The following is a 15,000-nucleotide window of genomic DNA, read 5'->3' as shown; positions in this document are numbered from 1 at the left end:
AATAGGGTTATTCACAGGATCCGGGTCCGGCAGGATCTTAAGCAGTGGATCCAGTATCCGGCATGTTACCTAAAACATGGTGCATCTCTAGCCTAGGCTTTTCAGCCGGTCTTTCACAACCCCAATCACTGCATGGAGTGAAAGCTCTTTGGAAGCGGCCATTGCAGGCAGTGTGGCAATAAGCCAATGAGTCTAAAAAATGGTTTGAGCCAGCGTAATAAAAAGATCCCATGTGTGCGCGTAGACTATATGTTTCACCCTTTTGTAGGATCCGGTATCCAGTTCTGGATCCGGCAGGATCTTAAGCAGTGGATCCGGTATCCAGCAGGCTCCTAAAAATCAGGATCCGGTGCATCTCTAATGTCTATATTTTACCTAGGCCCCCCAAATGGGTAGACCCAGGGCCGGATTAATGCACAGGCTAGATATGGCTGCAGCCTAGGGCCCCCCACCGGCCAGGCCTGATTGCAATAATTGCAATAATTGCAGAATAAGATGCAATAATGAAAGAAATCATCTGTCGTGTTGAGTACGGTTGGTAGACATGTTTTCCTTAATTCCTAGCTCATAATTTTGACACTAAATAAATTTCTCATGAAATTTGCCTTCCGGGAGCACCTTTTTCAATCCATGATATCTTGTTGGTATCTGTATGGCCAATGATTCCAAACGGTCTCCTCAGGGTCTTTTTGCGGAGTACATTGAACTGCTGGTCCAGTTTGGCTACCTGAGTCTGTTCTCGTGCGTGTACCCGCTGACCGCCTTCTTCCTGCTGCTCAACAACCTCACTGAGCTTCGCACGGACGCCTACAAGATCTGCAAGCTCTTCCGCAAACCTTTTGCCCCTCCCTCCGCAAGTATGGGGGTCTGGCAGGTACGTACTTAAAAGACTGCTATGCATTCTCTCTGTGTGTGTACAACAGTCTGTGTGTGTGTGTCTGTGTGTGTGTGTGTGTGTGAGTGAGTCAGTGAGTGATTGTGTGTGTGTGTGTGTGTGTGTGTGTGTGTGTGTGTGTGAGTGAGTCAGTGAGTGATTGTGTGTGTGTGTGTGTGTGTGTGCGTGTGTGTGTGTGTGTGTGTGTGTGTGTGTGTGTGTGTGTGTGTGTGTGTGTGTGTGTGTGTGTGTGTGTGTGTGTCCCTGCATGTCTGTATAGAATCAAAGCATACATTTTATCTGGCATAACTGTGTGTATACATATTTAGTATGCATGCGATATGTTTATGCATGTGCGTTTGCTGACAGCGTTTGAGATCCTGGCCTACTGCATTTAGTATCTCAATGTTTCTCAATATTCATGATATGTGTTTATGTTTGTGTGTAATTGCAGATGGCCTTGATATCCTAGCCTATGTATCTGTGTGTTTTCAATGTAAATGGTACATGATGTGGTAGTGGTTGTGTTCTATGTAATTGCAGACGGCCTTTGAGATGTGTATGATACAGGATGTGTTTATGGTTTGTGTGTGTGTGTGTGTGTGTGTGTGTGTGTGTGTGTGTGTGTGTGTGTGTGTGTGTGTGTGTGTGTGTGTGTGTGTGTGTGTGTGTGTGTGTGTGTGTGTGTGTGCATGCGTGTGCGTGCGTGCGTGTGTTGCAGACGGCGTTTGAGATCCTGGCCTACATATCGGTCATGTCCAACTGCTGGTTCCTGTTCATGTCTCCACGGCTGCACGAGGCCTCGGTGGAGGCTGGCCTCAACAGCACCCAGTTCCTGGTGGTGGTGGTGCTGGTGGAGGTAAGTCAAAAAGTGTGAGGTGTCTGCACATCCCAAAAAGCAATTGCCGTGGGTGCAGGACATCAAAGAACGCACAAGAAAAAGGAAAACATATCTGCGCACCATAAAAGCTCCCCTTGTTGTGATTTAATGAAATTTAATGCAGATATTTTTTCCATATTTTTTGCTTTTTCTTGCTGGTGGAGGTACACAGACACATTTCAAAGATACTACTACAGGGACAGATTAAGGCTCTGTGGACCCCTGGGCCAGACAGCAAGACAGGCCCCTCTCCTGGTGCTAGTCTTGAAAAGATTCAGGGTTTGAGACCAGATGTTAGAGGCCGTACGTTGTTGGGGGTTGGGCTTCCCCCGAGAAAATATGAAAATACAGTTGCTCAAGGTGCAGTGTTTAATACACTTCTTACACTATTCTGAGAGGGAACAGGCTGTTCCAGAAGTATAGGAGATGTTTGTGGTCATGAAGAAATTAAACATACCGACTGGACTGAGGACACCATCAGAAATGTCCATGTCTGTGGCGCCCATTTCATATCTGAAGTTATCGTGACCATCCATTTTCTCATTTCGGAAAAAAAACACCTGGCTTGTTTCTTTACAAATGTGCGGTACATGGTCGATTCTGCTCCAACAATGCACATGCAGCACGATTATGTCATAGTTTTATACAAACAGCAAAGGGGTCTATAACAGGGGTCATATGGTAATGGGTTAAACAATCAATATGTGGTGTATGATGACATGAAAAGGGGGGAGGGCTTTTAAGGTAAGATTATCTTTTCCCAGGACCAGTCAACATGGTGAATGGGCCTGCATCATATAGTATAATAATGTTAATGTTACTATTGTCTGTGTATTGTAATTAAGCGGGCTTGCCACGCTTATAGTAATCTCTAACTCCTATTTACTTATTATTATTAAGCGGGCTTGCAGAGCAAGTCCCGCTTATAGTAATTCCTAAGTACAGTTTACTATTATTAAGTGGGCTTGCAGAGCAAGTCCCATTTATAGTAATCCCTAAGTACAGTTTATGCTTGCTTGCTTGCTTTGTTTGTTTCTTCTCTTGTGCAGGGCTGTACAAATAGAAAATGGATCTCCTCCTAGGCCTTTCGAGATAGAGACACCGTTCAAACACTAAAATGACCGGCTCGGCTTGGAGATCATTTGTTCTGATATAGCGTGTCCGTGTCTCTTATCGTTTTTCTGTTTTTGGCGATTTTGAGCAAGTTTGGGTCCCCATAGAAAACAATGGTAGAACCTTCAGGAGAGAGTGTTCCGTCCACTTTACAGATCAGAGTGTAGGAGGCTTTTTTGTTCATAAAACATCAACACTTTCACCTAGAAGTTTAGTTGACGTGTTGTTAGCCAGCTCTATGAGATGACCCCAAACGGTGAAAGTATCATGTCCCAACTGCCATTCATTTTTTAATGGCAGGTGTGTAAAAAGTGCTGGGCTGGCCCAATGGCTTTTCCTATTGATTCTTGAAGTGCCTTTCTGAAGAGGTCAGCACATCTTCCACAAGAGGTCCATTTGTGACTGAACCATTTAACCTATAAACTTCATTCAAGGACTGTTAGAAAGATCACACGTATGACTCCAATCTGTGCACAAGACGTGCCAATTCTTTTTAGTTTTTTTAACAACAGCGATCTAAAAACTAGAAACTGTTTTGATTCTGCCCTCTGCCTTAGAGCACAATACTAACTGCCATTCAGACAATCAGAACAGGTGCTGCCAATGGCGCTGCCAATAAAAGGTTCCATCTCAACTGTCACTTTCTCTCAACATTCTATTCTTAACGAGCAGCTGCACTACCATCCTAGAAGTCTATTGTTCAGCAATGCAATGTGATATTGCCTTGCTGGAGTGCGCATGACAACCAGCTGCATGGCTCAATGGTAAAGGTGCTGCATTAGCGATATGGAGGTTGTGAGTTCGAATCCCACTTGGACCCATGTTGATTTTCTAAATTATAGAAAAAAAGAGGTATCGCACACCAATAAAGTCTTTCTTGAGGTGCTGGTTTCCTGAGCATATAAATGTTAAAGAAAAAGAAAAGAATGCCGCACACTCTGCTCCATGTTTTAATGGTGAAGTGACGTTTCGGCCGTCTGGCCTTCTTCAAACTTACAAAACAACCACATCCACAGTGCCTTTATATAAACCCCAATTAGTGAACACCTGGTCCCCCTAGAGCATAGAGCTCCCCCATTGGTTGGTTACCTTAAGTGCTTCCGAGCACAAGGCTCACTCGTTAGCAAATTAGTCTTAATTAGAGGTAACCAAGAGTATTTACATCTATTTACACAGGTTAACAGATTGAAATTAAAACATCAGTTCATCAAAACATCACAAATAATACAATCTGAAAACACAAAAACACATTTTACAGGAAACTCTTCAGAGAAAACATATTCAATATTCAAACCATAAGGTGTTAAGGTTTTTAAATGGTATATCCAGTAGTGTTCTCTTCTGGAGAGTAAGTTGTCTAAATTGATTTTCTAAATTATATCATACTCTGTTCCTTAGCCAACTTAAAATAGCATGTATGTCATTTAGTATATCCCCAAAACGCGGAGCTACAACACTTTCAAAATGGCTGAATCCAAGATGGCTGTATTGTTTGGCCAATAAATTATGACTGAGTGGATGGATTTTCCCCCATTTCTTTTAGCTTTGTTTCTCAATAGTAGTTTGTTTTTAATTTAGGTATAGAGATATCAAAAATAAAACTGCTCATCTCTGCCCCAAAAGGCAAGCCCACTTCCAGCATTTTCTGTGAGAATGCAATCTAGTTGTAATAATAATTACACTTGCTTGAAAGTTTTAATTTTTTATTCACATTGAACACATACAGTATAAGCTGATTAACATTTTTGATATGTGAAACATGCATTCTTACCGATATGTGTGTGTTCATCTGTGCTTCTGTGCGGTAGCATATTCTCATCATGTGTGTGTGTTCATCTGTGCTTGTGTGCGATAGCATATTCTCATCATTGTGTGTGTGTTCATCTGTGCTTGTGTGCGATAGCATATTCTCATCATTGTGTGTGTGTTCATCTGTGCTTGTGTGTGATAGCATATTCTGATTGTGGTGAAGCTGATGATTGCCTTCATCATTCCTGATGAGCCAGACAGCGTGAGGATCCAGAGAGAGCGTATTGAGTTCAACTCCATGAAAGCCCTGGGACAGCAGGTCAGAATGCCACACTGCCTTGCCACACATCCACACTTAATAGCAACACATCCATACTGGCTACCCACACGTCCACACTTACTAGCAACACATCCATACTGGCTACCCACACGTCCACACTTACTAGCAACACATCCATACTGGCTACCCACACGTCCACACTTCCTAGCAACACATCCATACTGACAACCCACACGTCCACACTTACTAGCAACCCATAATGGTGTATTTGGGCCAACTGTAATACACATTTGAAATGATCTCATGGGCCAAATAAAATGGATCTGAGGGCCAAATTTGGTCCCCCGGGCCTGAGTTTCACATCCCTGGTTTAGAGATTCAGTCAGAGTGGTAAGATGAGTAATCTCCAAAGGTTCTAGGATCTCTGGTTTTTAACTGATTTCCAATCTCCACTCCATTACTCATCTGTCTCCTCTCCTTCATGTGTGTTACTTCCACCTTTCCACATGTGCCCTCCACATCTATCTGCAACCCGAGTCCCGCTCTTTTGAATCAGCAGGGAAGGGCAGCAGCAGCTTCCTAAAAGCTGCATTCAACCCCCTCATCTCCTAGCCAGGCCGAGCCCTCCTTGTGTCGCAAAACACCTAGTGTTGCTTCTAGAGATTTGAAAGCCGATGATAATCAGACTACTCATCTCCATTTGTCTGTTTCTTGCTCTCCTGCAGCAATCCTGAGATCCAGCAGGAAATGAAACCGGAGATGATTGGACGTCCAATGTCCTCGTCCAGCGAAGGGTGAAATAAGCCACACCATCAGCTGCCGCTCACAACGCAGAAGAAACGGAAGAGGACAGAAGAGAAAAGAGGAGGAATGAAGGAGGAATGGAGGAGATGAGTGTGGTGCAATATACAGCTAACATGCTTCCTCCTGTAGAGGACCACTGCACACGTCAACACCGCAAGAAAAGAAACCATCTCACTGCACTGCATTATAGTAATTTATTCACAGCTATTGAGTGTTCTGCCAAAAGCATACTTATAAGATAGAAATCTCTGCCTTAGTGTGGCTTGCTGAAGTTTTGAATGATTGTGTGGATTTGTATTATTTTTCAGCTTGAATGAGCTTAACTTTTAGTTGAGTATTGAGGTACGTTGAATAGTGCACCTGTGGCCTTGCTGTGGTGTGTGCAGATCACAATGTGCTTTTTTGCCACTTATGCCTAGTGGAACTGATCTCAGAGCTGTATAATGAAGTGTGTGAGTGGACTGACTGTGAGAGGCACTGCCAGAGCTGGACTGGGGGAGAATTAGGGCCCAGGCACTTTTGATTTAAAGGGGCCCCTCCTAATTAGCGGCGCAGAACTGACTCCCCGGTGGGCCCCTATTTTCAGGAATGTAAAAAAATATATGTATATATATATATATATATATGTATATATATATATATATATAACATTTCTGAGAATAGGGGCCCAGGAGGGTGCAGGGCCCACCAGGAAATGTTCGCTATGCCAGATGGCCAGTCCAGCCCTGGGCACTGCAATCCCCCCCCACTGCTGTCATCCCAGCAGAGATGCATTTAAGATTCATCAAGCTGTTGATTGTGGAATTAGACGCTCAATAGCTGGAGAGAATCCATGCCTTAATGTACTAACCAAGTCACATTATAGCTGACGAGTATGCTGACGAATAGATCAGATCCTCTGTAGACTATACAGAGAGGAAGCTCTATACTGTACAGTCGGATGCCTTTACTAGTGTTTTTTATTATTTTATTTTTTTTACTCACTGCCGATCACAGAATGGCTTCGCTCAACCAAATGTTTACAGTTTTTCTCGATTGCCTCCACACAAGTTCTGGTACTTCACACACAATTCTCGGAACATCTCACCCATTTCCCAACTCCCCTAACCAATGTCACTGAACACTAAACACAATTCCTTATTTACTCTCACATTTCAGTTTTAAAACACACTCTTTTCAAACCACTACACACAATTTTCTGGATTACACACAATTTTCATGAAGAAAAACCCTGGTTGTCGCATTGAACACACTGCCATTCAAAATACTAAAATCAACTGCCACCCTATGTTCACTTCCTCATCAGATGGGCAAACTCTCTTCATTCCGGTTTACAATCTGAAATCATCACCCCATAAGGACACACATTGTATGTGATATTGATGAAGACATGAGTGGATGCAGTGAGAAAACACATTTGTTTAGTTTTTGAACTCCAAAAGATGTTATACAAGAGATCACTTTCATGTGGTTACCCAATATTTTACAATAAATTAGTACATTTTAAAAAAATGTCAGAAAATATGTAAAATATATGTTTTCCACACATTTGTGTACTCCGAGTCTAAAAACAATATTTCAGTATTTTACTACAGAAAAATACCCTCTTTAGAGAGTAGAACAGTGAAGAAAATAAGTTTCTACTGTGTCAAGTTGAGTATAGAGTTTTACCTTGTGCATATTAGTGTTCAATGGTTCACATAAGAGTGTATTGAAATGACTGCTTGTGTGTGTCATTTGAGAACACGATGAGGTTTTTAGAAGAGAGTACATTGTTTTGAGACAAGACGTGCATTTTTCAGAGGAAGTGAAGAGTTCTGCCCGTTGCGTGTGAGGTTTGGAGATTTATGTGTAGAGTTCTGAGAATTCGAGAACTGATTCAGAAAATTGTGTGTAAGCAATCGAGAAAAACTGTAAAGGCAGCAGTCTGCAACCGTTATAATTGCCTCACAAAGGCATGTATAGAGAACCACAGCCTATACAGTGTCTTTCAAACACGCTGCCTCTCACTCACCATGTACGGTACATGGCGCGTTTGGTCCGTATATACTTTATGCGGAACATGTCAACATTTCAAGTCATTAGTGCCGGCTAGCACAGAACAGTTTGGTTCTGTGGCAACCGTGATGTTGAACAGCTGTACAGTAGATCTCACACGCCGTTCTTCACTGGGATAAGACACACTCCCTCACTTTCCCAAAGGCCTTTGTGCTTTAGACAATACATGTCACAAACACTTGAAAAGTTATATCTCCTAATGCCAAGATGTATTTTTATTAGCCAAATTCAGTTTTAATGAATTGTTAATATTACTTTGTCATCTTTTTAATGGCCCTCAGGTAAAGGTAGAAAAATCCCCCCAAAAGTTCGATTTTTTTTCTTTGGTCAAGTTGTTATACAAATACACGATATTCCGTCACTTCATGTGTGGGATGTTATTTAAAATAACAAAGTTTCATTCATGTATATATTTGGGAATCCCACATCACTTACCACTAACATACTGTACATAGCCAACTGTATGTTAGCATCATCCACCCAGAGAAGCATTAGAGTCCCTATATTGTGTAAATCTTTTTTTTGTTTTTAATAATTGTTTTTAAAAGGGAAATTGTTTAACCCATTGCTAACCCAGTGCCTATGTCACTTCATTAATAGAGCATTAACAAACAGTAACATTCGACCATTAACCATTCAAAAATGGCTACATGAAAGTCATCAATATCTCACCAAAGGCTGTCAAGCAATGTCTACTTGCACTTATATTGTAACAGAATTATTACACAGAGCACTTTGCAACACATAGTTCACCTAACAGAATTTAGCATTCAATGAATTGAATTGTAATGTAAGAGAATTGTAAGAGAATGGAAACACAATACTTTTCAAGAGGTACCTCATACTTATATCTGGGTCGGTCACTCAAACATGCATTTATTTTTAAAGAGACGTATTGAGACTTTCTTGTCCTTGTAAATTCTTAGTAGGCCTATAGTAGCTAGGTCACCCTGTGACATTGGAAATATTGCAAATGTGACCCAAGTCCTTTTTGAGGTCCTGTACCTCAGTCCAGTGCACTGTTGCCTGTATGGTTATGCCTTGGGCTTTTTTTTTTAGCAATACTTTTTTTGTTCTCCAAACCCTCAAAGTGTGTGTACGTGTTCAGCTTGTGTTTATCTATTGTAACTTGCCACATACATACTGTAGGACTACTAATGTGCATTTACAATCACGCATGTTCAGTACATTCACGCACACGCACACGCACACGCACACGCACACACACACACACACACACACACACACACACACACACACACACACACACACACACACACGTTCCATTGCTGTGCAATCACAAAAAAACATTGTTGGAAATAAACAGTCAAACACAGATGGGCGTGTGTTTTTTGTTGTTTTTAATAGGCAAATATAAAAATAAATGATCTCTGAGTCAGAGGTGTGCTTTGAATGGGGACCAAGGAGGAGCAGCAGCGGGACAGAATAGGTATAAGTCAGATATGACGTCACATCCGTGAGGAAAAGAAACACGCACACACACACGCACACACGCCCGCGCGCACACACACACACACACACACACACACACACACACACACACACACTGCACCATGTCAACACTCAAATCAGTGAGTGCCAACAGGAAAAGATAAACACGCACACACACACACACACACACACACACACACACTGGTGGAAATGTACACAGACACCATATCCCGAAGTAGAAGAGTGTACTGTGAGGGCTCTGTGTCAATAGGAGGACAGCATTGTGTCGCCTACGTAGACTGATGACTAGGATCTGACAACACCACACCCTAAAACCCTACACAGAAATACTACACACAGATACAGTAGCTCAGAGGAGTCCTACTGAGGTAACACTGGGCGACGTTTGTGAAGCATGCGGAAGGGGGAGGGAGGGAGGCAGTGTTGCCAGATTGGGCGGTTACCTGCCCAATTGGGCTACTTGGGATGGCCGTCTGCGGGTAAAAACGGGAAAAATTGACCATTTGGCGTTTTTTTCCTGAAGTTTTGTGCCCATAGAAATCAATGCAATTTGTTGAAAGTGGGCAGAATTTAGCGCCTCTTGGCGGCTTTTGAGCACCTTTTGGGCAGAATTTGATCAGACACATCTGGCAACACTGGGGAGGGAGGAGGGAGGGAGGGACAGTCTCATCTCCATGCTTGCCGTCTGTCTTCTCCACCCTGTTACTTAACCAAGCTTATAAGCTGAGTGACACACATGTTGGACACGTGGATTTACACGCTGCTGCTTTCAACGTGGATTAGCACCCCGCCGGGTGACAGTGTCACCATTACTGCCACCAGATAGCACTAATGAGCCAACGCCAGTGGTAGCACTGCTCAGCTCCAGAATCTGCTGCTCTCTCTCTCTCTCTCTCTCTCTCACACACACACACACACACACACACACACACACACACACACACACACACACACACACACACACACACACACACACACACACTCTAGCAACTAAATACGCTTCTCTTCCTCTCACAATCTGTCCATCTTTTTCTTCTCTCTCTCTGCCTGTCCCTCTGTCTCTGTCTCTCTCTCTCACACACGCGCACACACACACACCCAAACACACTACACACACATCTGCTGGTCCAACTTCTCCAAACTGAGAATCCCACCACACTGCAAGCAACTTCCACCATTCTGGTGGTGACCCTCATGTTTCAAAAATACTGAGTCCACAGAACCTTTTAGAACTAAGAATGTTCCAAGCTTAAGCCATAAAGCACCAGTCAGACTTCCCCAAGGGGCAACACCTCTGATGACGACGAGCACAGCAACCGAGTGCACTAACTGGAGGGTATCAAAAAGCAGATTTAATCTCTTAACTCAACTCATTGCCAAATGGTAAACATCCTAATAGAGGGGTACTGTGGCTTTAGGTATTTCCCTAGTAAAACACCACCACGGTGCCCCTCTAATAAGAGGTTCACAACTGACTTTGGGTTAATGTGGTGTTAACACCTAAACTGACTCTCGCCACCTGGTATGTTTCGCCTTCGTCTTCACGATACCATCTGGAAACACCCACAACCTACACATTCTCGAATGATGCTCCTCATCAAAATCCTTGCATGTGATTGGATTAACAACCAGGAAGAAGACCTATAACACCATTCATCTATGGAAAATCCCACCCAGTGATCTTGATTGGCTCATTCATTCATAAATTGTGATTTTCACAGCCCTCAGATGGTTGCGTGAGGAAATCGGAACGCGGAACGCCCTCGCGTGTAGTTTGGCAAAACGGAGCCAGATGGCGTAAGTCAGGTTAGTCAACTCAGGGTTACCTGCTACTTACTTTGAATACCCCCCTGGTCTGGTGTAAAGGTGAAGGATAGCTACAGCATATACACTGTATAAACATACCAGTAACACATGGTAATAATAATAATAATAATAATAACAATGAAGTATGTACATTATTACAGTATATTTCTGTTGTAAGACACATTTCACAAATCTTACCAATCTTTTTTACAGAAAAGAATCGTCTTACCTTTTGACAAAACTCTATGTCTACAGTAGCTTTCTGGTAGAGTTTAGCATGTTTGATATGAGTTTCAGTAGAAAACGTGAATGTACGTGTATAGCAGATGGGACACACAAGACTGAGGTAAGCTCCCGCAACACCCTGGGCCTAGCCTCTATCACAGTCTGACCAGGGTGTTTCTGCCAATAGTCAACTACATCTAGTACACTTAGATGATTTTTTTATTAACACATGGAGGATCAGCTCATCCTCACCCACCAGTCTGCATCTTTATCTACACTGCTTTTAGCTAACGTTAACATCGTTAGCGCCATTCCTCACACACGGCAGTTTGTGCTGCCACAAGCCGCCATCAGCTCACTCAAAAACCAATGCGATGCAGTCACAGATAGCATTAGCACACTCCCTCGGCAAATTAATTTCTCTGAGCTAATATTAGCGTCAGAACATTGCCCTTAAGCTAGCATTTGTATTAGTGCTGCATGCCCCCTGTTAGCATTCCTCCAGTGCTAATTGTTGTCCACATGCTTTTAGCCACACACACAGTAGGCCTACTATACTGTACATTTGTGTTCTTTTTTTTTCGTTTCGTAAGTAAAACAAGAAACAATGCAACTTTTGTAGAAGTCATCTCATCTCAGCTCATGTCACATAATATAATCGCTGTAATATGTACATAGCAGCGCAAACGTGGAATGTCTCGTTTTATAGGAGACAGCAGGTAGGCTAATGGTGGATACATAGCAGTGGTTGTGGTGATGGTGTGACAAGCCCTATTTACAGAGCGGCCTGCTACAATAGTTGAGGAAGTGTGGGACCTCTGCTCAGAGTAGAAGTAGTGAGGTGCTCTCGTTTCGGAGATATGAGGGGCAGGGTGGTTTTGAAGGTAGCTAGCACGTGGCAGCAGCTGTAGTGCAGGAACTACGTACGTAGTAGAGTTCATCTTTGAGGAAAGTCTCAGGTCTGGGGACATCAGATATGTATCTGCAGTAGGTCTTAGTAGATGTACAAAGTTTGTGTATGTGTGAGTTTGTTTATGTGTTTGTGTGCGCTGGGGGGGGTATCACAGCACATGACAGCAGTTGTACTGCCCGAACGGCAGCAGCTTCTCTTTGGGGGCGGGGTTGATGTTGAGCGATAGGGCCTTCTCGCAGAGCGGGAACTGCAGTAGGCGGTCCCGCAGCCTGACGCCACGGCCCTTGGACCACACTTCCGGGCCTCCCGCCACACCCCCTTCCTTCGCGCTGCCCCGCCTCTCAGACCCTGTCTTCCTGGTTGATGATTGGTCAGCAACATTCATCTCATCCTCCCCCATCCTCTCTCCTGCCTCCTCGGCTGGGCTGACAGGCGTTCGGCCCGCCTCCACGGCGTCTGGCCCCTCCTCCACACAGTGGTTCTTGTGCGGTGGGCGGGGCGATGGGAGGGCCTTGTCGAAGGGGAGAGGCGTGTTGTTGTTCCTCTCCAGTGGCACCTCTGGAGCTTCTCCGCCCTCGCTGCTCTGTCCAATCAGGAGCTGAGGCTCTTCTCCACCCTCGCCACTCTGTCCAATCACGAGCTGAGGCTCTTCCCGATCATCACACTGCTGTGGCTGTGCCTGAGCTGCGACTCCGACAGATGCAGCAGGTGTGAGGGAATTCTCATCATCAGCAACATCATTGTGTGTGTGCAAGCTGTCCACCTCAGCGAGGATGCTGGAGGCAGACATCTGCGTGTCTTCACCGTCCTCTGCTGGCGTGTCGTTGGGCTGCTGTTTTGTTTGCGTGTGAGCGAGTGTGTGACTGTCCTGGGGGGATTTTTGGTGTGTGAGGGGCGGCGACGATGGCAGAGCAGCCGGACGATGATACGTATGTTGTGTCAGCTCTACATTTCTCTTGTTCTGCGCTTCAACCTCCTCCTCCTCTTCCTCCTCCTCTTCCTCCTCTTCCTCGCAGATCTGCTGCAGGGCACAGACGTTTTTGATTGGCTCAGGCTCGTCGGGGGAGGCGGGATCAACATCGCGCTCCGCCGGCGGTCCTGCGCCGTATTGGCTGAGCTGGCCCTCCTCTCGTTGACAGTGCTGCAGGGACGGCACCCGGGGGTTTGCCAGGTCACCGGACTCGGACACGCCGTGACGGGGACAGCTGAGCAGAGCCACAGGATCTTCTGGCATGATGACAGTCAGAGGCTCAGACATGGTCCTGCAGAGAGAAAGAGAGGATTTTTTAAACACATTTGCTATTGTTTTTTTTTCTTTTTACAACTGTTATTAGTTTAAGACTATATGTCTTTATTTTATTTTTCCTGTAGCTTTCTTTGGCAACAATGATTTCATCATTCATGCTAATAAAGCATCATTTGATTTGATTAGTTTTTTATTTGAGAGAGAGAGCGAGAGAGGGAGAGAGATAGAGAGATCCAAAACATGATAAGGCACTACTGTATAACACACTGGATGTATACTGCATTCTGTATAGATGGGTTTACCATTTGTAAACAATCCCTGGCTGCGCGACCCTGGCTACACACTGTTAAACCTCTAGTTGTTGGAAACTGCTGTCAGTCAAAAAATGAGCTCACATGGTTGGCTGCTAAGCATCTTGCCTCTCCTCACAACACGAATGTTTGTAATGAAAAACCTATGTATACTACATTCATCTTGTGATATGGTTTGGAAAAGATTGTACTAAGTGTCTCAACACTGAATGGGATTGTTAAAGAGCATTCTCATTAGTGTCTGAAATAAGCGATAACACATGACTTAATGTATGTATGGCTGCTTTTGTGTGCATAGCTGTGTATGAGCATGTATTTCTCTCTGTGTGTGTGTGTGTGTGTGTGTGTGTGTGTGTGTGTGTGTGTGTGTGTGTGTGTGTGTGTGTGTGTGTGTGTGTGTGTGTGTGTGTGTGTGTGTGTGTGTGCGCGCGTACCGTGTGTTTGCCTCAGGGTCCTGCTGTCTTTCGCTTCGGACACGTTCAGCCAGGAGGTAGTAGGTGGCTGTGATGTGGTCATACTTGTCTGCCTCCAGTGCCCTGGAGAGAGAGAGAGAGAGAGAGAGAGAGAGAGAGAGAGAGAGAGAGAGAGGGAGAGAGAGTGAGAGAGAGAGAGAGAGGATGACAGAAAGTCAACACGTGTAGGTGTGCAGGTATTCTTGGCCACATGTGTATTCCCTATCCAATACTTCTCAAGTGTGTGTGTGTGTGTGTGTGTGTGTGTGTGTGTGTGTGTGTGTGTGTGTGTGTGTGTGTGTGTGTGTGTGTGTGTGTGTGTGTGTGTGTGTGTGTGTGTGTGTGTGTGTCCATGGACACTTTTGCATTTGTGCATTTGTGTGTTTATGTGAGCACAAAAATCTGTGTGCAATGCATGACACTTTTCCATACATAATGCATGTGTGCAGGTGCACACACATACAGTATGTACCGTATGCACTGTATGCACTGTATGCACTGTATGTGTCTTTGCAAGTGCATGAGAAGAGCTCTTTTCCAAAATGAAATATATCTATTTTATAGAATGTTGGGAAATTTACATTTTTGTATTGGGCATTCCATTGAATTGCATTAAAAATGCATTTTATAGAGGTTTAAAAAGCATGTTCTCAAAACATTTGAAAGGCAAGAATTCACACATAGATGAAAGGACTACTTATCAGTCAATTCCAATATTAAAATGCAACAAGTCAAAAATGGTGGATATAGCGTTTTGGAAAAGAACTCTTCATGTGCATGTGTATGTGTATTGTCTTTGCTGTCCTTACTCTGTAA

The 15,000-nt window shown here is 43.9% G+C and overlaps 2 protein-coding genes across 2 annotated transcripts in view; one reads left to right on the top strand and one right to left on the bottom strand.

Moving 5' to 3' along the window:
- ano10b (anoctamin 10b) overlaps positions 1–6,328 on the top strand; it is a 23,513-nt gene extending 17,185 nt beyond the window's left edge. Inside the window, exons 10-13 of the mRNA XM_063196909.1 lie at positions 683–874; positions 1,596–1,733; positions 4,819–4,935; positions 5,622–6,328. Of these exons, the coding sequence (XP_063052979.1) occupies positions 683–874; positions 1,596–1,733; positions 4,819–4,935; positions 5,622–5,630 (456 nt within the window). The 3' untranslated portion in view covers positions 5,631–6,328. The remainder of the gene's footprint in view (positions 1–682; positions 875–1,595; positions 1,734–4,818; positions 4,936–5,621) is intronic.
- A 7-nt stretch (positions 6,329–6,335) lies between these two features.
- Positions 6,336–15,000, bottom strand: part of snrkb (SNF related kinase b) — a 34,401-nt gene continuing 25,736 nt past the window's right edge. Inside the window, exons 5-7 of the mRNA XM_063196908.1 lie at positions 14,994–15,000; positions 14,167–14,268; positions 6,336–13,437 (exon numbers count right to left, since the gene is read on the bottom strand). The exon at positions 14,994–15,000 is cut by the window's right edge and continues 242 nt beyond it. Of these exons, the coding sequence (XP_063052978.1) occupies positions 12,324–13,437; positions 14,167–14,268; positions 14,994–15,000 (1,223 nt within the window). The 3' untranslated portion in view covers positions 6,336–12,323. The remainder of the gene's footprint in view (positions 13,438–14,166; positions 14,269–14,993) is intronic.

Source organism: Engraulis encrasicolus, chromosome 4 (assembly GCF_034702125.1).
Source record: "Engraulis encrasicolus isolate BLACKSEA-1 chromosome 4, IST_EnEncr_1.0, whole genome shotgun sequence".
Taxonomy (NCBI): domain Eukaryota; kingdom Metazoa; phylum Chordata; class Actinopteri; order Clupeiformes; family Engraulidae; genus Engraulis; species Engraulis encrasicolus.
Note: the sequence above shows the minus strand (reverse complement) of the source record. Positions and strands in the feature narration are given on the sequence as shown.